This window comes from Lycium barbarum, chromosome 1 (assembly GCF_019175385.1).
Source record: "Lycium barbarum isolate Lr01 chromosome 1, ASM1917538v2, whole genome shotgun sequence".
NCBI lineage: Eukaryota > Viridiplantae > Streptophyta > Magnoliopsida > Solanales > Solanaceae > Lycium > Lycium barbarum.
This window is the reverse complement of record NC_083337.1, coordinates 68,529,860-68,557,435: the sequence shown is the minus strand read 5'-3', so window position 1 is coordinate 68,557,435 and position 27,576 is coordinate 68,529,860. Positions and strand designations below refer to the sequence as shown.

Sequence of the window (27,576 nt, the reverse complement as noted above, 5' to 3'; positions counted from 1 at the left end):
AAACATCACCACTATCATGTATCACTTTGAATGATCCATAACATAAATTGAGCCATATGTTATATAGCACGCTCAGACATAAGCTGAGGCCATAGCACACTCAGACATAAGCTGAGGCCATAGCACACTCAGACATAAGCTGAGGCCATAGCACACTCAGACGTAAGCTGAGGCCATAACACACTCAGATATAAGCTGAGGCCATAGCACACTCAGACATAAGCTGAGGCCATAGCACACTCAGACATAAGCCGAGGCCATATGTTATATAGCACGCTCAGTCACGTCATGAAATCATCTAGAAACTTAGGCTTGAAAATCTCTAGGATTGGAGTCATCGTAAGATTTTTCAGAAACTATAGACTTCTGGCATTTCTAGGGGTAAAAATATTATGGATGTCATGTATGGAATCAAAACATAGAAATCATGCCTTTGAAAGAAAGGTTTAACCTTAACATACCTGATTGATCTCTTCTGAATTAACGCTTATTTTACCGAACTTGAAAATCTACATTCAAGAGAAATTATACTACCGTTAGACTTATCGTCATATACCTATCTCAAGTCCTTAAACCAAACTCCTTTAGAATCTGCCAAAATTCGGGCAGCATCTCCCCTGTTTATATGCCTAGCCCGGAATCTCAATTCAGCAATCAACAACAACAACAACAATACCAACATCAATAACATCATTTCCATCACCAATATGTACCATAAAACAACCCACACGCTGTTTTCCAACTTTCATAACTAACACAATTATTTAACGACTTTATCTCCGTAAATAAACCTTAAATAATACCAAAATAGAAAGATTCATACCTCTTTTCTTGTTAATACACCAATACCCTCAATGTCCACGCTAAAATCCACCGCAAAACAACACTAGAATCACAACCATGCGTTACCCGGACCTAAACTACTACTCCGCTACTTGAAAATTGCTCACTTTTTGTTTTCCTCACTCTCTCTCTTCAATTTCTAGAATTTTCCAGCAAAATCTGGTGAAAAAAAGGGGTTCTTACCCTTTTTATAGGGGTAAATTCGGGTCGGGTTCACTGTAGCAATTTCTGCTCTGTCAGCTGAACTTGTAACGTCTATAATTCTCTACTCCAAAGTCCAATCGATGAGTGGTTTGTTGCGTTGGAAACTACACTCGACGAACTTCATTTTAGGATTTTGTTTCACCTTATAACACTTCATATGCTAAGAGATATTCGTCCGCCAAGTTTGACCAAAATTGCTCCTCATATTTTTTCCAAAGTCCGACAAACTTAATTTCCTTCATTCACTAGCCCTTCAGTCCTTTCGATACTTCTCATACATGATCTTAAACCCTTACAACCATAAAATAGGCACATATCACTTGAGTGTTCACAATTTAGCAGTTAACACCTACAGAACTCAACGTCCGAACTACGAGGTTCAACATTTCTACATCTGTACATATAATTCTCCAAGTTCAGCTTAGAATCTATCTTGTTCGCTCTTCAGCTTTGCGCATTTGAGGTAAAACAATCTCAATTCGTCATAGGAGCGACATTCTAGATTTGGAGAGCGACTACTTGTTATAGCCCGTATTTTGTACGTTCGGATAATTTAAGATAATTGTGAGAAGTTGAGGGCAAGGCTATATTTTGATCTTGTTTAATGCACAAGTTGTTTATGAATATTATTGGTATGGAAATATTGAGAAAGGCTAAGGGTAAAAAGGGAAATTCGCAAAGTGGTTCATGGTAAAAAATTGTGGAAGGCTAGGGGCAAAATGGGAATCTCACCAACAATTCAAGAAAATTCTTGAATGGACCATTTCGGCCATGTGGCCGTCCAAGTTAAGGCGGTCTTGGCCCACATGGGTGAATTATTTATGCTTATATATATGACTTATTAGTCATATTTCTCATACAACTTCAAGAAGCTTGGAGAAGAAGAAAGAAAGAAGAAAAAAAAAAGTTGAAGGCATTCGGCCATGGCTAGCCGAATTTGGCCCCATGGAAAACTTATCAAACAAATATTTTCTTCTAGTATTCCAACCAATTGGAAGACCCATATTAACATGGAGTGGTTGTTGGAACAAGCAAAGTATTAATTTGTGAAATATATACCCCTAGCCGAGTGATCTTCTTTTACATGTGTTATGGGTGATTGGTACATGTTGTAGTGTGTAGAAATGAATGAAAATCATGAATTTGGTGTGTTGGGGTGTTGGCCGTGTATATGTTATGTTGTGTAGGAATGATGAACTAATTTTTATTTAGTATTTGATTGTTGTAGTTATGGATTCTATGTTGTAAAATGAGGATTTAATGGTTGGAAATGAAGTTGTAATCGTTTGTGGATTATGGAAGAAGTTAATGTGACATTAGTATGGTTCCTTATAATTATAAGAATAGAGTTGCTACTGTGTAGGTTGTAAATATAATTCATGAATTTGAAAGTGAGACATGTGTTTGGAAGATTGTAAGTTGGGTTGTGGTAATTGAATTCGAAAGAAGGAAATGTGTTGTTATTGTTCTTGTGGAATTTGGAAGGTTTCGGGGGAAGTAGTATGTTGATTGGGTTGTTGTGAATGTTATGTGAATTGTTTGAAGTATTCTTGAATCATGTTAGAATGATTTCGGATAAATACTTGAATGTGGGATCATTGGTGTTAGTTTGAATATATGTGATTGAGTTGAATAAAAACGAAATGTCGTCGAATTGTGTAGAAAGAATTGCTAGTGTTAGAATGCATTTGAAATAATTGTTGAAGTTGGAGATGTGATTGTTGATATTGTTGTTGATAATTTGGCCGAGTTCAATTCTCGGATTGTTGTTGATAAAATTGGCCGAGTTAGATTCTCGGGGATGGTGTATTTACAGGGGAAATGCTGCCGAAATTTCGGCAGATTATAAATGAATTCATTTGAAAGACTAAGACAAGTATATGTCGATGAGTCTAATGATTATGTCAATTCTCTTGAATGTAGACTAGCAAGTTTGGACAAATAAGCGTAGCTAATAGGGCGTGGAGCAGGTATGTAAGGCTTGCCCTTTCTTTCTTTTGGCATGATCCTTATGAAACAAGTATATGACGTATATGTATGGTTTCAAAGAAATTTCTATTCTTAGAGCCACTAGGATGACTAATATTTTTGACTTCCATAAGCTATTTCATATGGTTTTGATGCGTATCTATGATGTCCGAAGGTCTACTTGATATGTTTCCGAATGTCATTCGAAAGATAATTGATATGACTAATGTCTTGGTTTTCAAATGATAGCACGTTTGATTATCCCATCGAGTCTTTGATACATTTTGATACGTACATATGGTTCCAAAAGTTCTATGTTGATTTGATCCATAGCGATATTCGAAAGGTACTTGGTATGATTATTGCTTTGATTTTCCAAAAATAGCTTCTGAAACGTTCATAAAAGGTTCTGTACTTCAAACGCTCATAACTTTCTTATACTGAATCGGATTGACCCGAAACTTGTTTCTGAGCCTTCAGGTGTCGGTAAGCATACTTGTCCATCGAGTCTTCCATAATATATTCGGAGGTTACCGACCTTACGTCACTCCGATAGAGACATAACATTCTTTGGGCTCTCCTGCACGCTGCTTATATGATATATGTATATGTATATGTATATGTATATGTATATGTATATGGGGCAAGGGGAAAGGTGAGGCGCTATAGACGCATAGCCACCTGATCAGTTGGAGTATGATATCGTCCTGGACGCGGGATATATGGATAAATGGATCGGGCTGCACGTTCCGCAGAAATATAATATATATAAATGGATCGGGCTGCACGTTCTGCAGCAATATAGTATATGTATGTATGGATCGGGCTGCCCGTTCCGCAGCAATATAGTATATATATGGATGGATCGGGCTGCACGTTCCGCAGCACTAAGCATGCATGGTACCCGCCTAAAAGGCACTCAGATGTACAGGTTACCCTTTTACCTCATGATATGCTCTATATTTCCATGCTGTTATTATTTATAATTACGTCCCTTACTATGTTACTATTCATGCCTTACATACTCAGTACATTGCTCGTACTGACGTCCCTTCTTGTGGACGCTGCGTTTCATGCCGCGCAGGTACACCCAGATGAGTAGAAGCTATTATAGAAGATGTTCCAGCGAAGTTGGCAAGCTCCCTTTGGCTCTGGAGTGTTGCCGAGTCATAGTACTATGCTATGATGTCTTGGTTGAAGTTAGAGACTTTGCAGACAGAGTCGTGGGTATAGAATATCAGTCTTGTGAGCGGCTCCGTCAGCCGATGTGTCCTTTTGCCTTATGTTATAAATTCTATATGATTACAGATGTTACTTGATTTGAGAATGACGGAAAAAAAGAGATGTTCTAGGAGCCTTTGTTATGTATTTCGCTTTTGTGTAATTCAAGGAGTCCAAAAGATTATGTATGTAATAAGAGTCAGCGGGTTCGCTCGGCTCCAAATATGGGGTCGGGTGCCCATCACACCCTAGAAAGATCAGGGTGTGACACTACTTGAAGCATCCATCAGATTTTTAGTGGCATCATTCTTTGAAGAAATAATGCCGACTTGATAGAAGCGTTTAAAACAAACTGCAATCATCTTCGGCTTCAACTGCCATCATGAATAGCTTGGATACTTGTATGGGATGTTGTATAGATATTTTCATCCTTTCTTTCAAATCATTGATGTATGAAATTCTTTCAAGCATGAACCTATAAAATATTCTCACTTGCTGTGAAATGTCTTCTTCTTTCAAGTTATGTTTGTCTCCTCGCTGAAAGAGGTCAAGCGTCGATCCCATATCGCTGTGCTATATATATATATATATATATTTCTTTTTTACTCATGCGACTGAACTTAGAATAATACTCTAAGCGCCTACGTACCTCGGTAAAGAGGATCAAGTCATATCGTAGTTCAGAAAAATAACAAAAAAGAAGGATTTTTTATGCAACTGAACTTAGAATGAAACTCTAAGCGCCTACGTACCTCGGTGAAGAGGATCAAGTCATTTCGTAGTTCCGAAAAAGAAGATTTTTTTTGTACTAACTTTTTCTTAGGCCGCCCCTTTCGAGGTTTTCAACCTAGAGGACTTTTTTTGTTTGTCCTAAATTTTTCCTAGGCCGCCTCTTTCGAGGTTTTCAACCTAGCGAACTTTGTTTTTGGGGCCGTACACAGTTTAAACTCATGCGGGCCAGGAGTATCATCTTGCTTCAAGGATAGTACATCTTCAAGAATTTCCCGTTGATGGGACCGATCCGCAAGTCATCTGCATTTATAAGCTTGTAAGCACCACTTGTATAGGCTTCTTGGACAACATATGGCCCATCCCACTTTGAAGTGAACTTGCTTCCACATTTATGAGATATGATAATAGGTCTTCTTACCGCCATGACTTGATCACCAACTTGGAAGGACCTCAGGCGAACCTTTTTATTGAAAGCACGGGAAAGACGAGCTTGATAACATTCAAGACTTTGCTGAGCTTCCAGCCTTTTCTCATCAAGGGCCTCTAACTCTTCAAGGCATAGACGAGCATTTTTTTCTTCCGTGATCCCTTCTTGGATAGCGAGCCGCAATGAAGGTATTTGGCGTTCAAGTGGAAGGACCGCTTCAGCTCCGTAAACAAGAGAATAAGGAGTTGCTTGAGTTGGTGTGCGATGAGTCGTTCAGTATGCCCAAAGAGCTTCTTCCATTCTATCGTGCCAATCTCTTTTAGACTTGGAGACGACCTTCTTTAACAAGTTGCACAAGGTCTTGTTAAATGCTTCAGCTAGTCCATTTGCAGCAGCATAATACATAGACGAGTTTCGTTGCTTGAAGCCAAAAAGCTCGCAAATCTTAGTCATCAATTTGGTGGAGAACGGCTTGCCATTATCTATTATGATATAACTAGGAATGCCAAAACGATAGATGATGTTTACTCGAATGAAGTTTGCCATATTCTCCTTTTTTACTTCTTTGAGGGCGACAACCTCAGTCCATTTTGAGAAGTAATCCATTGCAGCTAAGATGTACAAGTGGCCACCAGAAGATTTCGGTAGCGGTCCACCCACGTCTAGCCCCCAAGCGTCAAATGGCCAAGATGCAACAGTTGGATGTAATACCTCAGGAGGTTGGTGTATAAAATTTGTATGAAATTGGCATGCTTTGTAACTTCGCGCATAGTCCAAACAGTCTTTCACCATTGTTGGCCAATAATACCCCATCCTTTTTATATGAAAGTGCAGTTTTGGCCCTGATTGATGTGATCCACAAACTCCAGATTGTGCTTCTTGCATAGCTTGAGTCGCTTCTTCTTCCCCATACAACGCAAGAGGACTCCCTCGAACGATCTACGATACAAAGTATCTTTGTAGTAAAGGAAGCGAGGGGCACGACGGTGAATTTAGGTCTTTCTTTTTGGATCTTTTGGAAGAATGCTATAACACAAGTAATTGATCATGGTTTGTCGCCAATCAACTTTCTCAGCTTTAGAAACAGCCACAAGAAGCTCAAGTTTGCTTTCTTCATCCTCATCGTCCTCCGGCGGTACTATCCATTTCGGGCAGATAGTGATTTGCGCTTGGTCAGGAAAAGTCAATGTTGAAGCCAAAGCAGCTAAAGCATCAGCCTTCTTATTTTCCTTTCTTGGCACGTGCTGGAGAGTTACGTTGCCGAGCCACCCAATTAATTTTTGTGCATAGTGATGATAGGGACGCAATTCTGGCTTTTTGACCTCGTAGGTACCCAACAATTGATTGATTACCAATTCAGAATCTCCAAAGACTTGTAATTGTAACTGCTTCATATAAATAGCCATTTCAAGCCCAAGTATGAGTGCTTGATATTTCGCAATATTGTTGGAGCAACATTGTGTTAAGGTGAATGAATACGGTAAGACCTCCTTTTGAGAAGTGACAAATATCACACCAGCGCCAGCTCCTTCGTGATGTGCAGCACCATCAAAATACATATTCCAAGACTATTGAATTTCAATGACCATCGCGTCCTCATCGGGTAGTTCATTAGTTAATTCCCAGTCATCGGGTATCGGATGGTCTGCTAAAAGGTCCGCCAATGCTTGCCCTTTCACAGCTTTTTGAGGAACGTACATAATCTCAAATTGTTGAAATTGGAGATACCACCTTGCTAGTCGGTCACTAAGGACAGGTTTCGACATCACAAATTTGATGGGGTTCGCTTTGGAAATAAGACGAACTATATGAGCTTGAAAGTAGTGTTTCATCTTTTGAATCGAGAAGACTAAGGCCAAACACAACTTTTCAATCGGCAAATACTTCAACTCATTTGGCGTCATCATCCTACTCAAGTAGTAAAGGGCATTTTCTTTCCCTTCGCTATTCTCTTGGGCTAAGAGTGCTCCAACTGACCTTTCTTTTGCCGATATGTATAGTATCAATGGCTTTCCAGGAATAGGAGCCGCTAGAACTAGAGGTTTCGTCAAGTAAGATTTGATGCTCTTAAAGGCGTTTGCACAAGCTTGATCCCATTCGAAAGGAGTACATTTCTTCATGAGACGACTGAACGGCTGACACTTCCCTGCTAGATTTGAGATGAATCTCCTAAGATACGCCAGCTTCCCTTGCAGACTTTTCAACTCATGGATGTTTCTTGGCTCGACTATCTTCACGATTGAATCTACTTTGGCTTGATCAATTTCTATCCCCCGATGTCGAACGACAAAGCCAGGAATTTTCCAGAGGTAACCCTAAATGCACACTTCAGAGGATTCATTTTGAGTTGGTACCTTCGTAGCAGGTCAAACACCATTTTCAGGTCTTGCAAGTGATCACTCCTTTTTCTTGATTTTACCACCAGATCGTCAACATAACATTCGACATTTTTGTGAAGGATGTTGTCGAAGATATTTTGCATAGCTCTTTGGTATGTTGCTCCAGCATTCTTCAAGCCAAAAGGCATTACTTTGTAGCAATAAATACCTTTAGGAGTGCGGAATGCGGTAAGCTCTTCATCCTTAGGTGACATGCGGATCTGGTTATAACCGGATGAGCCGTCTATGAGGGACATCGCCTCATATCCAGTAGTGGCATCAATCATAAGCTCAGCAATGGGAAGTGGAAATTCGTCCTTAGGGCATGCATTGTTGAGATCCCTAAAGTCAACACATACTCGAATTTATCCGTTCTTCTTTCTCAGAGGGACAATGCTCGAAATCCATGTGGGGAACTTAACTTCGTGAATGAAACCAGCCTCAATAAGCTTGTTAACTTCATTTTCAATCAAGGGAACCAATTCTGGCCTGAAACGTCGCTGTGCTTGTTTAATAGGATGTGTGTCGTTCTTGACAGCGAGATGATGGACCGCAACTTTAGGGTCTAAGCTAGGCATCTCTTTGTAACTCCAGGCAAATACATCCCTATACTCCTTAAGTAATTCGACATAAGCACTCTCTTCATCGGCTGTAAGTAAAGAATTTACATAAGTGGGCCTTGGATCTTCATCAGTGCCTAGGTTGACTTCTTTCAATGTGTCGACTGTCGTTTTTACCCCTTCTTCAAATTCGGGCGAAGCATCCTTAGCGTCTTCATCTTCTTGAGGTTCGCCATCATCGACAGATATATGGTAACACCAAGAAAAATCCTCCAACTCTTCATCAACCTTTATTGGAGATAAAGTATCCCTTTCATCTTGTACAGTAACGTGATATGAAGAGCCAACACTTTCTTCATCTTCATCCCGCTCCTTGGTGTAGACCACAATATGCGACTTTGCTTTTAGTACTTCTCCACATGAGACCACAAGATCCGTTTGCCGCCTCATCCTAGAAGGTATCAGACTTCGGAAGTCTTTGGAGATATTTTGAGATTTGGGAAAAGCGGATGATTTCATACACTTGTGGTTTCTCCGAATCTTGCTTCCATTCTTCATTGGTCCTAACCTCTCAAATACAGAAATTCTCGCGGTCGACTTTCCAAGTCGGTCAAAAACAGACGGCCTTTTGTTAGAAGTGAGAGGTTCCTCTTCCGCAGTGATGTAGTTGTTACCTACCCTTCTTATGGAGATGCGAACTGGTGGGGGTTGTTTATATCCCAAACCTTCACGTTTTTGCCTCGCCGTAGGTTCTATTGGAAGCTTCCCCAATTTTGATGGTTCACTAGGATTGTATCCAGCCTTTGCAAGTAGTTTGTAAGCATTTGGATCGAAACCTTCATCTGTACGCTTCGTAGGGAGTGCTTCATTTTGTGGCGAGCTGCTAGCCACAAATCTTCCAAGTAATTTCTTGGATGACTTTATTGTGTCAATTTGCTTGATAGGGAGGGTCAGTCCTCCCAACATGTTTCCCTCGCCCTTTTTGGCCTTTGGAACATAACTAAGAACAAAAGTCACTTTCTTACTCGAAGAAGCGCCATTTGTGTTGGGCAACTTACTCACATCGAAGGACCTTTGATCTTCCTTAACTGCTACCTTCTCCTTACAAGCAACCACCTTTGCATTTTTGTTCATAAACTCAGCATTATCGATTATCGCAACTTCATCAGCTTTTGCGGCACATTTCTTTAAGTAGAACTTGGCATCGGCAAAGTGCGCTTCAGCTTCAGTGAAGGGATTATCATCGGCCATAATCTTCTTTTCAACTCCATCTTCATGATACTTCAAACACTAGTGGTAGGTAGAGGGGATCACCTTATTCTCATGTACCCAAGGCCTACTGACCAAGATGTTATACGAAGTCCTTGCATCGATCACATGCAACCACGCGCTAGATTGCAGCTCACCGATGGTGAGGTCTACTTTGACAGCTTCTATGGATCTTTGTCCCCTTTGGTTGAATCCTTGGATCATCAAACGACTTGAGGAAAGATCCTCCATTGCGATTCCAAGCTCCTTCATTGTGTGAATAGGAAGGATGTTAGCTCCAGATCCACCATCGATTAGGATTCTGTTCACCTTTTGCTCACGTGAAAACCCAATCATTAATAAAGGGCGATTATGAGGTGTGTCGCCGAGTAGAAAGTCATCATCGATGAATGTGATTTTGGCCATGCACACATCTATGACTTCAGGAGATGACTTTGCAGAGTCTTCTGATGATGGACATGACGAGGTCACGTTTTTCGCTTCCTTCTCATCAACGGTACAACACGAGGCTTTTACATCATCAATGACGAAATTGGTGTGATACCAACTCGGCAAGTATTCTCCTAATGTTATTAGCCGACATGCTTCTTGGTAGTAGCGCCCTTCTATTTTCTCCTTCTTTGGGTGCTTAATTGGATTTTTTTTTGGGTTTACTCACTTTCTTTCCCTTAGTTTGTCATTTCATTGAATCCTTTCGCGAACCTGTTTTACGGCGCTTGCGAAGAGTTACGAGAGTCCAACCCCCATCATCAAGATAAGCAATTTGGTCTTCGTCTTCTTTAGACAGTCCTCCTTCTACTGACACAACATCACTCGGTGTAAGAAAAGAAAATATTTCATGCACATTAACTGGTTCGAAGTCCCCAAACTTAATCAATCCTGGCAGATATATGTTCGGGATGTCTTTCTCTCCATATCCTTCAACAAAGTTACAGGTCATGATTGGATCGAGCGAGCTAATTGTGAAACCAACTTGGTTTGCACTTTATTTCTCATCTTCAAGTGAAATCTTTCCTTCGCGGGCTAGCTCCATAAATTTATCCTTGAAGATAAAGTATATCTCGATAGGCTGGCGGATCAACCGGTGGTACTTGCAATAATTCGGTTCATCAGTTCTCACTGCTTCATTCGACCGCTTCATCTCGGGTAACTCCAAAAGTTTCAGCCCATCATCAAATATTGCAGAAACGTCTGAATCAAGGAATGGATAATCCTTCTCTTGCATCTCCTTCAAAGTTAGTTTTCTGTTCGCTCTATCCTCTAAAGAAGTTGTCTTTACGCTCTGCTTTTTACTTACTTTAGTGGTGAACTTCACAGGCGCAACATTAACGTTCATGGATTCTTTGTTTTCGGTCTTGGAAAAATATCTCCCCATTTTCTTTACTTCTTGCTTGTCTTTACCTTTGCGGGATTCGTAGACCGGCGGCGCTTCACTTCTGACTGACGCCATGCTTAACTCCATATCATGAGCACGAGTGGCCAATTCTTCAAGTCTTAGGCTTTATGCCTTGCAAGGTATAGGTGAGACCCCAGTGCATACCTTGAATGCACATCTCTATTCCCGAAGCTTCGCTAAGTCTATCTTTGCAGTTTATACTTGCATGCCTCCATCAGTTGATGAAGTCAATAACTGGTTCTTCCTTTCGCTAGCGAGTGTTTGTAAGTTCCACCATGCTTACGGTGTGTCTTGTGCTATAGAAGTGCTTGAGAAACTCCTGCTCCATTTGCTCCCAACTATCAATGGAACCAGACTCAATGTCTGTGTACCAATCAAAAGCATAACCTTTAAGGGAACTAACAAAATGTTTGGCAAGGTAATCACCATATGTTCCAGCGTTGTTGCATGTTTCAATGAAGTGTGCCACATGTTGCTTCGGATTTCCCTTGCCATCAAACTACTGAAATTTTGGGGGTTGATAATCGGCAGGCATCTTCAAGCTATCAATCCTTGCAGTGTACGGCTTCGCATATGTAAGAGATGATTTTGCGGAAACATCATATTTATCCTTGATGGTCCCCATGATGAACGCCTTTATTTGATTGATTGGAATCATCCCTTCAGAGGAAACATGGATTTCTGAAGCATGTTCCACTTGTTTTACGGGAGATTCAGTCCTTTCTTGTGCTTGCGGACGTTTTCCAGGGGCATGACTCGAATCCTCCTCCATCACACTATCAAACCTGTCTGTCAATTTGACAATTCGATTATCTTGATCTTGCACATATTTGGTCAAGTCTCCAATTGCCTTTGTCAAGCTCGCGAGTTGTTCTTCAACAGTTGAAGTATTGGTCATCATCGCATGCATCACCATCATAGATGAAGAAGAATAACACAGATTTTTGCGAATATAGGATGCGGAGTAGATCCAGTGCTCAAGACATCATCGTCAGCTTGCCTGAAGGATTTTGTTGGGCTTAGATAAACTAAGTTGCGCCAAAACCCTCTCCACCATTTTGGCGACGTTCTCCCCTTCTTCTGTGGTGTTTACGGAAGATCTCACGCCTTTTGAAGACGAACCAAAGACGACAGCAGATTCAGGCTGTGCTTGCGGAACTCGTTGCCCTATCAATTTGGCTCGGTTCCTTGTGATAGGTCTGATTCTCCCCTCAGTAACATCTAGGATGTTTTCAACAGCAACGGAGAATTTGGATCCGGTAGTTTTTACGGATGCGGATTTCGAGTTGACCTTCTTGGAAGCCATCTTAGTGTTTTTGAAGTTCGACTATTGGAGAGAAGATATGAGAGGTAAAGATTGTCCCACTGGGCGTGCCAAATTTGTAACGACTAATCTTTCGTTCCTGAAAATAATAATCAAGACATGGAAAATAGCGACAAAGAGTAATATTTGATTTCAAGAATTTGTGCGGGGGTTACAATCTTTATGAAATCTTAAATACAAAGATGTAATCCTCTGATTCTTCTCCTCATGATACGGCCGTCAATCAAGGGCTTTGCTTGTTATTGAATGGACGAATTACTTGTTGATATTTCACTACGAATGTGGAGCCGAGCTTTAATCACAAACGTAGAGGTATGGAAACTTGCGGCTCACCACTTGGAGCGAAGACTTCTTAGTATGCGGAAGACTTGCGGCTGAGACCTTCTCTATGTATTTTTCTTTCTCCTTTTTTTGGCTTTGTGAAGACCCCTATTTATAGTTGCAGGGGAGAGCTAGGGTTTGTATATGATTGGTTGAACCATGTCATTTGAACACTTGGTGACATTTGATTGGTTCTTCTATTGACTTTACATGCTGCGTCACTTATGCACGTGGCATGATTTTATTGGTCCTTGACTTGACTTGGCGCGCCATGTCATTTGTCACGTGGCATGGACCTTAGGCTAATAGAGTGGGCTCATCACGTGAAGTCCGACAAAGATAGACTAGTTAGCCCAATTGAATTGGTCTTTCAATTAAATCCATACCAATTGGACTTAAGCAATTAATCCAATTATATTAGCCCATAATATTTGTTCGGACGAATATATCTTGGATTTAATATAATTTGAATTTCTTGTGAATATACTTTTAATAAAATTTCGTCATCTACAACTTGATCCTGGAACCTTTAGACGCTTGCTTAACACTTGGTAAGAGTATTCATTAACTTTATAAGGGTTCCATGACCTCTTCGAGCTTACGTTAGTTTACTCACAACGCACATGACGCGGATTTTTTTTTCGAGGTGTAACATTTTACTTTCTTTATGTCACGACCCGTCTAGAGGGCCGCGACGAGCGCCCGGTTCTAGCCCACCCGGGCGCCCCTTGGATTACTCTTATACTTACATCTAGGTGAGCCACATAATTTAACATACTTCTATTCATTCATCATGCTAGTCCCATTGGACAACAATGCCTTTATATCATAATTGACATCTATGCCACATCAATGTACATGAGCCGACGAGGCTAACAAAATGATATACAAAATATAGGCCAACAAGGCCAGACATATCTAACCATATACACATGACTACGAGCCTCTAAGGAGAGTATAACACATCACATCAGCGGGATAGGACCTCGCTATGCGCATAATTATGTACACAAAAGAATAAGTACCCAAAAGCTATGGCTCCGAATGAAATGGAGCTCTGCTAGGTGGTCTCTGAGAATACCGCTATGGATCGAGCCTGTCTCCCTGTGCACCTGCGGGCATGACGCAGTGTCCACAAACAAAAGGACGTCAGTACGAAGAATGTACTGAGTATGTAAAGCGTGATCAATATCAATGTAGAAGCATAACTAACATCATAAGAAATAGCACAAGATGGGAGATGGTAATATTATCGCCATGGGCACTTACTTGCCTTTCATAGAAACTTTCCATTCTAATGTGTATTTGTGCTCATACCTCCATATCCGTATCCATATTCGTATCCGTTCCATATTAGTACTCGTATTCGTATACATACCCTTATTCACATTCATATTGTATACATAATCATATCACATACATAATCATATCATATACATAACATTTACATAACATACCCAACCCCGAAGGTTCGGTGTTTCACGTACCCGACTATAGCTAGGCTCGGTGGTCATACATACCTTGCCAACGAAGGCTCAGTGTTACACATACCTGGCCCTACCAAGGCTCAGTGTTATCCGGACCCAACTGCAGTGGTGTGCGCGCGTTACGTAAGCATACATACATATACATCTATACACATACTACCCAGCTATATAGGCTCGGGGTTCATAGTAGCCATACATGGGCACACATACATACAACTCATAAGCATCTTTACTACTTTCATCACTATCATCATCGTCATCGTTATCGTCATCGCCATTACCATTATAGTCGTCATCAATATCATTATCACTATTATCATCATTCATCACACTTGTCTTTATAGGCTTATTCGTTATACGAGGAACTTAGTACAATCATATCATATCAAGAATCGTGAGCTTAATAGCTCGGAAGATCGAATCATTTATGAGACATCATAGACTTATGGAAGATTTAGATGTTTGGCCAAAGAACCATGCCTTATGAAAGAAGGGTTAGCCTTACATACCTTTCCGTTCAACTATTTACCACTTGCACGTTCTCCTCCGAAGCTCACGTTTCTACCTTCATTAAAGTCATACTATCATTAGAATCGATAGCTAGCATACATGACTAAACTAGAGAAAATCGGGCAACGTCTCCTCTATTTATACGACATTCCTCTATAGTGTATTTCAACTCTCAAACGTCAACAATACATTCACAATACTACAACAATAGTCATTATTCATCCACATTATCCATATTCTAGACTCACTTTTCAATCATCCATATCCATGGCCATAACGCACGACTATGTCCATTCACGTACATTGCTCATCTCATGTTATCAACATCATTTATAACACATTTACATTACAACACATCAAGACTCATAACTCAATTCAAACTATTTCTCAAAATGGCACTATTCCACATTCATGACCCATTTTGCCATACCTCTCTACAATCCAAGTATTTCAACTCTTAAATACCTTAAACAACATAGAAACATCAAAAATCTTACCTTATATGTCGTAGGAACAAGCCTTGGTTGATAATACTCCACTTGAGCAAATCCCTAGTTTATCTCTAATGAGTTTTCTTGACTTGTATGATCCTTAATGGGTTTTCTTATACTTGATTCACTTAGTTTATGTTGTTGTTCACTAATAATCCTTGAATCCTTGTGGAATAAATGTAGGGAGAGGTTTTAGAGAGAAGGGGGTGTCATGTGGAAATGAAATAATGAACTTGGTCTCTTATTAATAACCCAAAATCTGATCTTAAATGAACAGTCGTCGAAAGTGCACAGTGATCGTAAACACAGTTTACGGTCTGTATTCCAGTTTACGGACCGTATTTCGTGGTCGTATTTAAGGATGACAGAAACAGAAAGTCAGGCTGAGGACATGGTGGTTTACGACTCAATTTACGGTTCGTATTCCAAGTCGTCTTTAACCATTCCAGCATTTGACAGAAAGTTGAAGTTTTTAGAAGCTGAAATACGACATGGCAGTTTACGGACCGTATACCACTTTACGGTCCGTATTTCATTTTACGACCAACTGGCCAGAATGCAAACCTGCAACTTTTCACATTTCCAAAACCTATAATTGGTCATTGTGGAGCATAACCTACCTTTCATTGCAATTGCCTTTGAAGTCTTACTTAGGGTTGTCAAACGTCGTTCCCTTCTTATTAAAACATCACATACTCGTATTCTTTGTTAGTCTAATCACTGAACGTTCACGGGGGAATTCCTGAGGTGTAACACTTTAATTGAGTTAATCCTTATCTTTTTGTCTATTGCTCAAAGGTGACGAACCTCCCGTTAGTACACTCTTTCTGACAAAAGTTGTGTCGATCATATTTCATAAGAGTTTGGCTAACTTCGGCTTCGTGTATAATTCATAATAAGATGTTTCCCTGTACTTTTATTTCTTTGGCCTATTGATTAAAGAATGATGAAAATAGCGACAATAACGATAGTCGGAGGATAACGATGATTGGTCACTCCGACTCTTTCCATGATATCTCTTCTGAGGTCGTTCTTGCATTGCACTTATATATATGTATTTATTTTCATTACCGAGCCGCGCTATAGTTAGCCGGGTAGGCACGTAGATGTCACCTAGATGTATTTCTTTCTCTACCGCAGCGTGTCATAGACGGGCAGGTAGGCATGTTGTTGTGCATGCCACTGATCTGTTGGGCTGAGATGATGTTATGATGATGAGCTTACCCCAAAGAAGGATTTATTGTTATTATATGATATGATATTTGCCTCCACAGTGAGGAATGATTTAATGAGCATACATTTATATTCATGTTGTGGTTATGGTTGGCCTCGGTGGTCTTGTTCCAAGTTTCAGGTTGTCTTTACACCTCTTCTCTTGTTGTTTGCATACTTTATGCTTATTCTTAACGCCTTACATACTCGGTACATCTTTCGTACTGACGCTGTTTTGTGCGTTGTAATCATGCCCACATGTGCAGATAGCCAGGCAGGTGCGCTCCTCAGTCGGGTACCAGAGTTCAGTAGTTGGTTATCGCGCTCCACTTCTCCGGAGTTGTTTGTTACGTCCCGTATTTTATACATTGGGACAATCCGGATTAACTATGATAAGTTAGGGCCAAGACCATTCCGGGACATAAAGTCGGGACTTTTGACCTTCGATTTTATTTTGAGACATAAGTTGTACATGAAATTGTGGGCATGGAACACTTAGGAAAAGTTGGGACCAAAAGTCATATACTTGGAAGTTGAAAATCATGCAAAAATAGGCCCTTTGGCCGTGTGGCTTTGAAATTGGTCCCACACTTTTTGTGGCCAATTTTAAATGGTCCAAAACATGTGTGGGCCATGGACACTTGGAGGGTTCATCTAGGAGCTTAAAAGATGACTTCTAAGTCTTCTATCATTCTACACTTAGAAAACAAAATCAAGAAGTTGAAGAGCAACAACAACAACCTCTCGGCCAAACCCAAGAAAAACCAAGTCCAATTTTAGCCATCCCAAAAATATTTCTTTGGTGCAAATCTACTAATTGGAGGTCCCTAAGTAATGTGGAAGTGTTGTTGGAGCGATCAAACCATCCGTCTGGTAGATCGCAAACCCTAGCCTATTTGTGGAGTTGAAGAAGAAAGGTAAGATTTGATCTTGTTTTATGTGTTGTGAATGTTTTATGCATGTTGTAGTATGTTAATATGGATGAAATTTGTGAAATATAGTAAGTTGGAGGTGAGCCGTGTATGGTGTGTATGGTCGTGTAGATGTGTGTGTTGTGATTGGGTTGATGAATTGATTCTATGTAGCATATTTAGTTGTGTAGTGTGGAGAAAAGAATAAGAATCATCAATATATGTATATGTGTAGTGTCGCCGAATGTAGGTCATACTGCATGACAAGAATGGGTTATGGTTGTGTTCTCGGGTTTGGGACTGTTTTCGGGAAAATTGGAGCAATTGTTGGATTGTTGGAAATATTGTGTAAATTGTTTAAAATGTCCTTGAATATTGTTGGTATGGGTTCGGGTTGGTATTTGAATGTATGAGCGGCGATGTGGCTTGAATGTAAGCCGTCGAATTGAATATTATGAATGTTGTTGAATGATGTAAAAGAGTATTATTAATGTTATATTGCCTTTCGGATTGGTCATTGGGGTTGCTAGGTTGGTTATTGTTGTTGTTGTTGATTTGGCCGAGTTAAATTCTCGGGGTTGGACTATTTACAGGGGAAATGCTGCCCAAATTTCTGTAGAATTGAGTGTTAGTTTGGAATAAATTGCCTAAGTGCCTATGGCTAATGTTTGATATTCGTTGACGTATTTGTAGACCGTGGGGAGCCCGAGGCGTAGGTTGGGATTAGCTTGAGTTGGGCTAGCTTGGAGTGCGTACGAGGTATGCAAAGCTCAAACCTTCCTTCTTTTGGTATGCCTTAGTTATAAATAGGCTATGTCACGAGCCTCGAGGAAATTCTAAATTCGCAATCCGAGCACGTTACGACTCTTATATATATATTTCTTGGCATTCGTATGTTTGATGTGATGAAATACGAACCCTTATGTCTTCGAAATAATTGATTTCCAAATGTTGCACAAAAAGTTTTGTTTTAAAGAATTCCGTAACTATGGACGCCGTATCTTTCACAGAAAGGCTCGGATTGCTCCGATATTTTCGTAGGAGTTTGCATGGCGTATGATGAGTATGTTTTCCATAGGCGGGCCCGGCTCGGGTCAATACCCGTCCGTGGGTCCCGCGACTTTCCTTTATGTAATTCGGAGGACTCTTGAAAGAATTTGGTATGACTATTATTTCGATTCTCAAGTATGGTCATTTTAATTATAATTGAGTCCATGATAATGATTTTATGCATATGGTTACTCATGACTCTGCTCGTGCGTTTTGTTATATCTTTCGCCCAGTCCCGGGCCGGTTCTGTTGTTGTGCGCTCTTTGATATACTCCGGTGTTATGTTGTGTTTATGGTTCACCGAGCCACTCGCTAGAGGGTCGGGTTCCACTTATATTTGGCGTTATGCTGTGTATGGCGTTATGCTGTGTTATGATGTGTGACGGGGATACGGAGATTTGAAACCTTCTGGTGTTATGCTGTGTTATGGCGCCATCGACGGGCGGGCGACCATATTTTCTGTGCCCTATGCATGACTTATATTTCGAAAGTAAACATTTTGATATTTTGGGCTTGCACTTATTTTCTGTACTTCTATTTCGCTTATGCCTCAGATTTGTTTTCTGTATCTTCTACTTTGCATACTCAGTACATACTTCGTACTGACCCCCTTTCTTCGGGGGGCTGCGTTTTATGCCCGCAGGTACAGACGCACAGTTTGGTGATCCACCAGTTTAGGACACCCTCTTCTGCTATTTGGAGTGCTCCTCTTATTCCGGAGCCTACATTTTGGTATATATATTAGTTCGTTGCATATGTATATATTTGTTCAGGGGTACAGCGGGGCCCTGTCCCACCATATGATTCGATGGTCTGTTTAGAGGTCTGTAGACGTATATGTGGGTTTGTGCCTACTTCTGTACAGGTGTGTTTGTATGATCCCACTCGCCATGGCAGCCTTGTCGGCGTGTATTTGTATATGTTTTGGGCCGTTACGCCATTTGATAGCCTTGTCGGCTTCTGATATATATATATGGTTGTGTTGAAATGTGTCTGAGACAGTTTGATATAATTTGAGGCAGTGTGTGATATTTGTGCCTGTATACGCTATCTGTGTGTGATTCGGATTGGATGAGTGTGTTCGGGTGCCCAGTTCGGGCACTAGTCACGGCCTACGGGGTTGGGTCGTGACATTGTTGGTCAGAGTCATTGGGTAGGATGCATGCATGTCTATATATATATATAGTGTTCTGGGTATGGCGGGGCCTTGTCTCGACCAGTTGACACATCTTAGTACTCTTAGAGGTTTACAAACTATCAGTCAGTGCATATGTGTTCTATTTGGTCGCTTCGGCCTTCTGGATAGTTGTCTTTCTTGGTTATGGCTTGTCGGTCTTAGATATGCATATATGTATTGTTGGGCCTTTCTGCTTGCAGGTTGTCACATTTTATTTTTACTATTGTCATGCAGCGGCCTTGTCGTCCTACGATTCCTTTCATAGAGTTCAGATATCATAGTATGTTCGCTCGGGCCTTCGAGTGCCCCCCTCCCCCCCAAGTTTGGGGTGTGAGATTAAGAATTTGGTAAAGCATTGGGGCTTACCAAGGCATATCATTATTGACCGAGACCCTTGCTTTTACAGGAAAATTTTTGAGGGAGTTATTTGACATCCTTGGCATAGAGCTTCACTTCTCTTCTAGTCTCCACCCGCAGATGGATGGACAGACGAAACGAATCAATGCCTTATAGCGGTGCTACTTGAGGCATTATGTGAGCGCGCATAAGAAGGAATGGACAAAGCTCTTGGACGTAGCCCAATTTTCTTATATCTTACAGTGGAGTGAATCCATTGGACATACACCATTTGATCTAGACTCATGCCAACAATCACAAATTAAACTCCACATTCACTATCGGCCGCGTTCGAGGGATAGAGTTAAGGGGCATATCATATGGCCAAAGGATGGGAGGAGCATCTTTACACTGATAATTCCTACTTGGACAAGGTAGCTAAGTAGATAGAGGAATTTTCAGACTGTAAGAGGCATCCCACAAACTACAAAGTTGGGGACATGGTTATGGTTGTTACGGTTCGCTTTTACGCGGGTTTAAGGCATAAAAGTTACTACGAGATTGTTGGTGCTTTAATTGGATTTTACTATTTTTTAGAGTCGCCACTTTGTTTATATATGGAAAACTAGGAAAACCGAGTAAAAGATTTTTCAAGCAAGAGAGAAATATTTTTGGTACCAAAGTTCGAGGTAAGGGTTCTGGTGATCCTTAGGGAAGGTTTTACGCACTCAGGTATTAAAGATCCATAGAATACGCTTGACCTACGAGCTTAAATGTGTGATTTGCTGGACTTATTTGCTAAAAAGCGTTTAGTTTTCCGCAAGAAAAATATCATTTCATTCATATCATAATTTCCAGGAAATATTCGACAAAAAGTCCCCTTTACAAAAGGGGTTAAAAATCCACGTAAGTGTTTAACTCACTTTATTGCCGGACTAGGAGACACTTGGGATTTCTCCCAAGTAGAGTTGCTACTATTCTAGTCCTAATAAGATGAGTTTAGTTCTTACGGATTTTTATTTTTATAAGAAAATATGAGTATTATCTCTATATTTATACATGTATAAGAAAAAGTAAAGTTTTATTAAGTCCAATTTATCACTTCGGAAGCCCATAAGGTCAAACTATATTCCCAGTCCAAAATCCATCATACCTCAATCTTGGTCCAAATATATTTCTCCTTAGTTTTAGTCCATTTGGTTTTGGGCTTCCAGGCCCAAATCAGTCACTATTCTTTTATCAGATCTTTTGTTAAGTTCACAGCCCATTTCCAGCTTCAAAATTGTGGAAAATCTTTAACTTTCAGTACATCTAACCCAGGTTCAAAACAGTTCCTTGAGTTTGCAAAAAAATTATTATAACACGGTCTTAGTTCCAAGAAAATGTCAAACAGTTTGACTTTTTAAAATCACGGATGATAGCCCAAAAATTCATAACTTAACTATTTTGAAGAACCTGTTATGTCCCGTATTTTCGTGTAAGTGAAAATTGAGAAATAATTAAGATTGTGCCTTATGAAGAAATATTTTTAATTGTGGTGAATATGACGATGTTGGTTATGGAATCATTGATGTTAAGACATTGGGAAAGGCCGAGGGTAAATTTGGAATTTCGGAAATTAGTTTCGGGAATTGCAAAACGGGACTTTTAATGAGTTGGGCCAAGAAAGTGAAACAAGAAATGAGGCCCAAACAATTTGAAGGGGGGCCGGCCACTAGGTTGGCCCAAACCCAATTGTTTAATGTCATGTGCTATGCACATGACTTTCAATATTGGATATATATCACTTTGTAGCTAGTAATTATCTAGAACAAAGAAAAAAATTGGAGAGCACCCATTGAAGGCTCTCGGCCGAACCAAGATAGAAAAAAAAAAAATAATTCTTGGCCTTTGTTTCTAATCCACACACCTAGTCTCTTTTGAATGATTGATGAGTTCGAGGTGCTCTTCGTTATGGTACAATTAGTTTGACGAAAGGGCGACGTTTGCGGCGAATCGGAATCTTAAGATCAAGGTAAGAAATCTATGTTTTTATGTTATGAAATGGATATATATGTGTTAGTGATTGGATTAGCATGAAGATTGTGGGATGGGGTTGTGTTTGTGCATGGCGTGTGTGTGTAGAAAGGGTGTGTTTGGCCGTGAGCTATACAAGGTGAAGGACATGTGAATTGATTTCGTTCAAGCGTGTTAGTTGTGTCGTTGTGATCTTTATGTTGTAAATGATTGATTAAAGAATTGAGTTGGCGTTAGAAAATGATTTCGGACGTTATCGGAAAGTGTATACCTTTGGTATATTTGTGTATATCATAGTATATTTATGATACTAAAGACCTTAAATATGATTTATGGTTGATGATAATGAATTCGGAATGAAACGACGCAAGTTAGAATGTTCGTCGTAACTTTTGGTGTTTTGAATGAAATAGGGAAAGTAATGAACTTTGGGGAAGTTTGTATGTGGTTTGGGACTTGTTTGTGGTGTGATTGAATAATTGTGAATGAATGCACTAATGTGGAAATAGATTTGGAATTTTGAAGCTTGAATGTAGAATTACCAACTTATGTAATAAGGCGCAATTTTGAAGTTAGTGTGGTTGATTGTGGTTTGTATTGTGTAATGATGTTTGGGATTGTTGTTGTTGTTGTTGTTGTTGTTGTATTTTGAGCCGAGCCGAGTCTCGGGGATGTTAGATTTATAGGGGAAATGCTGCCGAAATTTCGGTAGCCAAGTATAGCCCCAAAGATGAAAATGCTAACTCTCATGAATAGTAACTGGTAAAAGTGACCATTTGCAGTTTTCGGACGAAACGGGAATCGCGATTTGACGAGCGTGAGGCGCCAACCAGGTATGTAAAGCCTACCTATCCTTCTTTTGGCATGTCCTAGTCATACTAGGTTAAGATCGGAATCTCGGGGGTAACTCTGCTCTTGGAAATCTAGGTTCAAATTGGAGTACTATTCATTCAGCGCAATTGAACCCTTTTTGTTGTATTTGGTTAGAAGAGTGTTCGAACCTCCATAACTTTTGCTGCTGTGTCCGAAACTCTCCGAAACTTTCGTAGATGGCTCTAGGGAGCCTAAAGTCTGTGATTTGTCCGCCGCCTCAATTTGACTCGAGGTGGGCCCGCAAGCCCCGAGGCTTCCCTTATTCGGTTTGTTTGGTTCGTTTGCGTCCGCTATGATCAGCGATCGTTTGTTTATGACCCAATGCTGCGTTTGAAACTTCCTATGCCATTAGTGAACGTTTTGTACTTTGAATAATGTGAGATTTTCGGAAAATGACCTATAAACAGTTTTTCTCAAAAGATTTGGCAGTTTGGAACTTCGTACCTTTTTCCCGCAAATTTTGCTTAATCTGATTCCTACTCCGAGCCTTCTGGCGTCGGTATATACCTATATGTAAACTATATGTTGAGTCCGGTAAATTATTTTTGATATGCATATGGTTTCTGCACTACTCTGTTCGTGCTGTCTGCTATGATTTCGTTTGTCGGTACCCGGGCCGACTTTGTGATCGTGCACGCTATAACATATTCGGGAGTTATGATGTGTTACGGTTTCTGAGGCCTCGCCATAGGGCCGGTTACCGTTTATGGAGTTATGATGTGATATGGCATTTGATATGTTCTGATAATGTGATGTGTGTGTGATATGATGTGTCTGGAGACTGTACGGAGATTTGAAAACTTCTGGAGTTATGATGTGTTGTGGCACCAGCGTCGGGGGGTGACCACGTTCCTAAACCCTATACATGATTTGATTGCATTTGTACGTTCGCCTCCCGCACAGGTTTGCTTTGTTTACGTTGACAGTGTGTTTGTTCTTTCTGACTCCAGCTGTGTTTGTGATTTCTGTACCTTCTGCTTTACATACTCAGTACTTCTCCCGTACTGACCCCCGTTTCTTCGGGGGCTGTGTTTCATGCCCGCAGGTACAGAAGATCGTTTGGGTGGTCCTCCAGTTTAGGCTACTCATTCTGCTGTGTTGGAGAGCTCCCCTTGATCCGGAGCCTACTTTTGGTACATACCTTCTGTTGTGTATGTGTTCGGTACATTGTGGATGTGTGGGTACGGCGGGGCCCTGTCCCGTCATATGTTCATCTGTTCTGTTTTGTCTAGAGGCCTGTAGTCACATTTGTGGGTCGTGGGTCCGGTGTGTTTGTATGTGAGTCTGTTTTGCGTTCTTAAGCGGCCCGTACGCTACTGTGGCCAAGACGGCCTCTGAGTTTGTATGTGTGTGTGTGCATTTGGGCGATGTATATTCCGCCCCCTTTCTGATGTGTGTGTGCATTTGGGCGACGTATATTCCGCCATCTTTCTGATTTTTATTTGACTAATCTGAACGGGCGACCGCTTAAGATAAGTGTTCGATAGATGTTTGTGTGACGTCTGTTGTAAATCTTCAGCTCGGACAACATATGCTGAGTTTGATTGAGTTTGAATATGATGATCGGGTTGTGAGTTTGTTTGGGGTGCCTAAGTAGGGCACCAGTCGTGGCCCACGGGGTTGGGTCGTGACAGAACCATTAGACGTTGCCCCCCCCCCCCCCCCCCCTCTTTTTTGAACTTAACCGAAATCCCATTTTTTGCATTCTTTACCACTAACCGTGTTATTTAAAGCAATTTGAGAAAATTCAAAATCAAGCTAAGTTTTGATTTGTCACACGAAAATTTATCGTTATCCCATTTTTTTTTTAAATTGCGACTTCCGTTGATTTCCTAAGTTCTACACATGCATTGGGTTTCAATATTTTTTGTAAGAGTTTTTACAAGAACATATACATAAACAAATATAGAGGGAAAATAAAGGAAGAAAGTTCAGGCTGGTAGGCCTACTGTCACGACCCGCCTAGGGGCCGTGACGGGTACCCATGGATAACCCCCGAGTACCACTCGTTCTACTCTTCATCATACTCATATTACTCTTCTTTAATATTCATATGCTCATAATCATAGGAAAAACCATTTTTCATTTGAGAACATAGATACTTTTATAGACATAAGCCTTTCGGCTATTAAATTAAATATATATATATATATATATATATATATATATATATATACACAACAGTAACCTTGTGAGACCATATAACCCAAAACTGCGTATCTACGAGCCTCTACTAGAGTACTAGACATATGGACGGGACAGGACTCTGTCGTGCCCAAAATATACATATATACACAAAAAATAATCACGGCACCTCCGGAACAATGGAGTGCTCTCAAGGCAGCTAATAGCCCTTACGAGTCTGGATCAAGGTCACCTCCCTGTCTACCTGTGGGCATGAACAGAGCATCCAAAGAAAACGGATGTTAGTACGAACATTGTACTGAGTATGAGAGGCATAAGTAATAACAATACGTCAATGAGATAAAGGAAGCATCAAATAAGGAGCAATCTGTAACTGACTGTCAACTATAAAAGAAATAATGCATGTTGGCTTACTTCATAATAATCATCATATCATGTATGCATAAATGTATAAGCTGTCCGTCCATATAGGTACGGTGTGATAATGTCTAACCTGCGTCTAGGCCTCCCGCGTCCGGGATGTAAGCTGCCCACTGCAGTGGTGTGTCTGCCCGTGCCATATAGGCACGATGTAATATTATCAACATATACTCATCATCATGCATGTATAATAACTCAAAGATAGCTATACTTTATTGAGGCGACATAAGGTCGTGAACCCCCGATTCCATTATGGAACACCTATAAGTATTCTGCCTCACCTTGAAAGAAATAGTATATAAGGTGAGTATATACAATAAATGACATCGTTAACTTTATGGTATTCTGCCTCAACTTGAAGGAAATAATATATATGGTGAGTGTATTCAATAAATGACATTATTAACTTTATGGTATTCTGCCTCACCTTGAAGGAAACAATATATAAGGTGAGTGTATTCAATAAATGACATTATTAACTTTATGGTATTCTGTCTCACCTTGAAGGAAACAATATATAAGGTGAGTGTATTCAATAAATGAAATTATTAGCGTTATAGGAACATCATATCATGAACTCTAGAATCTCTATACTTACTCATCATCATCATTATTGAACTCATAATGTATCTCTCATCTCATATGGCTATTCATGAACATAGGCTATTAGTTTTCCGCGATATAGAGGATTGAGGGAGAAGAGGTAAAAATCATACCATCGGATTCATGCCATAGAAAGAAAGGACTAGCCCCACATACCTTTTCATCTAGCTACTCTATCACTTGAACGTTCCTCTTCAATATTCACTATTCTACCTTCAAGAGAATTCATATTCGTATTAGATAATCAACAACATAAGCATGTTAGAACTAAAGCTCTAGAAAATTGAGCAGCATCTCCTTTGTTTCTACTACTCTCCCCATATCCTATTTCAACTCCCAAACGTCAATAACAACATTCATAATATAATAGACAACAATCATCATTCATCTACATTATCCGCATTTCACAATTCCTCTTCAATTTCTCCATAATTGTGATTATAGTTCGCTATTGCGTTTTATCATATATAATACTTATTCCATGGTCTAAATGTCATTCACAATATATTTACAATCACAACATACCAATATCCATAATTCAATCCAAACCTTTACCCAACAATGTCACTATTCACACATTCATGACCTATTTCCTATATTTTTCTACAATCCATGTGTTTTTAACTTTCAACACCTTAAACAACCAAGAATGATTATAAAACTCACCTTTGAATGCGTAGGAACGGGTTTTGGTTGGCAATACTTCAATTGGAGAAAACCCTAGCTTCAACTTCCAAAGGATTCTTGACTTAGATGGACCCTAGTGAGCTTTATGCACTTGACCCACTTGAATTCTTGATATTGATCTTTGTTTTCCTTTGTATTCTTGTAGATGAAGTATGTGGAACCTTCTAGAGGTCTTGAGAGAGATGAAGAAGTGTGTGGGAAATGAAATTAATGAAGTAGGATCACATTTATATAATTGAACTTACTCAGCTCGTCGGGACTTCCACGGACACTTGTACGGTCCGTGGAACATTTCACGGTCCGTACAAGTGGTCTTGGTTCACCACCATGGAATAATTCGTTGCTGTTGGGTTATACGGACCATTCTACGGTTCCATATAACATTCCGCGGGCCGTATAATGTGATCGTGTAACTCACAGTTTTTCCGAAGTTGTTCTCGTCGTTTCGTTTGATCTCCAATCCTTATACAACCTTCTTAACACTTGTTTAATACTTCATTAATGATCTAAACATCCCTATAACTCGTCCACAAGGCCTTACCAAACAATCCTTAACACAATAATTTACAGAACCTTTCCTACACCCCACTTATACTCCGCTTGTCCTTATCAATTCTTATTTCATCAATTCATATAACTTCAAAATCTTAACGTATGCATTCTAAGACCACTAATTTTCTGTCTTATAATCTTAAGAACTTCCTGTTATCCTTAAGCTCATAGTAGTTCACTCACTACGCGACGACATGAAATTTGCAAGGTTTAACATTCTTCCCCCCTTTTGGAACATTCGTCCTCGAATGTTAAACACTCGGGAATTCTACGAAAATTTTGCCAGAGTTTTCCCTGTAATATGGCACTACCATCCTATCACAAAATCCCACAATAATATTGCCTCACAGGGCCATAACACAATAGCAATTTAAATTGGCCACACGTGACCCATATACATAAAAAGAAATCGTACATACCTCATAATCTTGATGTTTCGTCTCGAATGTCTTCCGGAGCTGAA

At 40.1% G+C, this 27,576-nt stretch overlaps 1 protein-coding gene across 1 annotated transcript; it reads right to left on the bottom strand.

The window, feature by feature from the left end:
* Positions 1–5,668: 5,668 nt before the first annotated feature.
* On the bottom strand, positions 5,669–6,280 carry LOC132612124 (uncharacterized). The gene has a single exon (XM_060326461.1). It carries the CDS (start codon positions 6,278–6,280, stop codon positions 5,669–5,671), a length of 612 nt encoding a protein of 203 aa, XP_060182444.1.
* Positions 6,281–27,576: the final 21,296 nt, after the last annotated feature.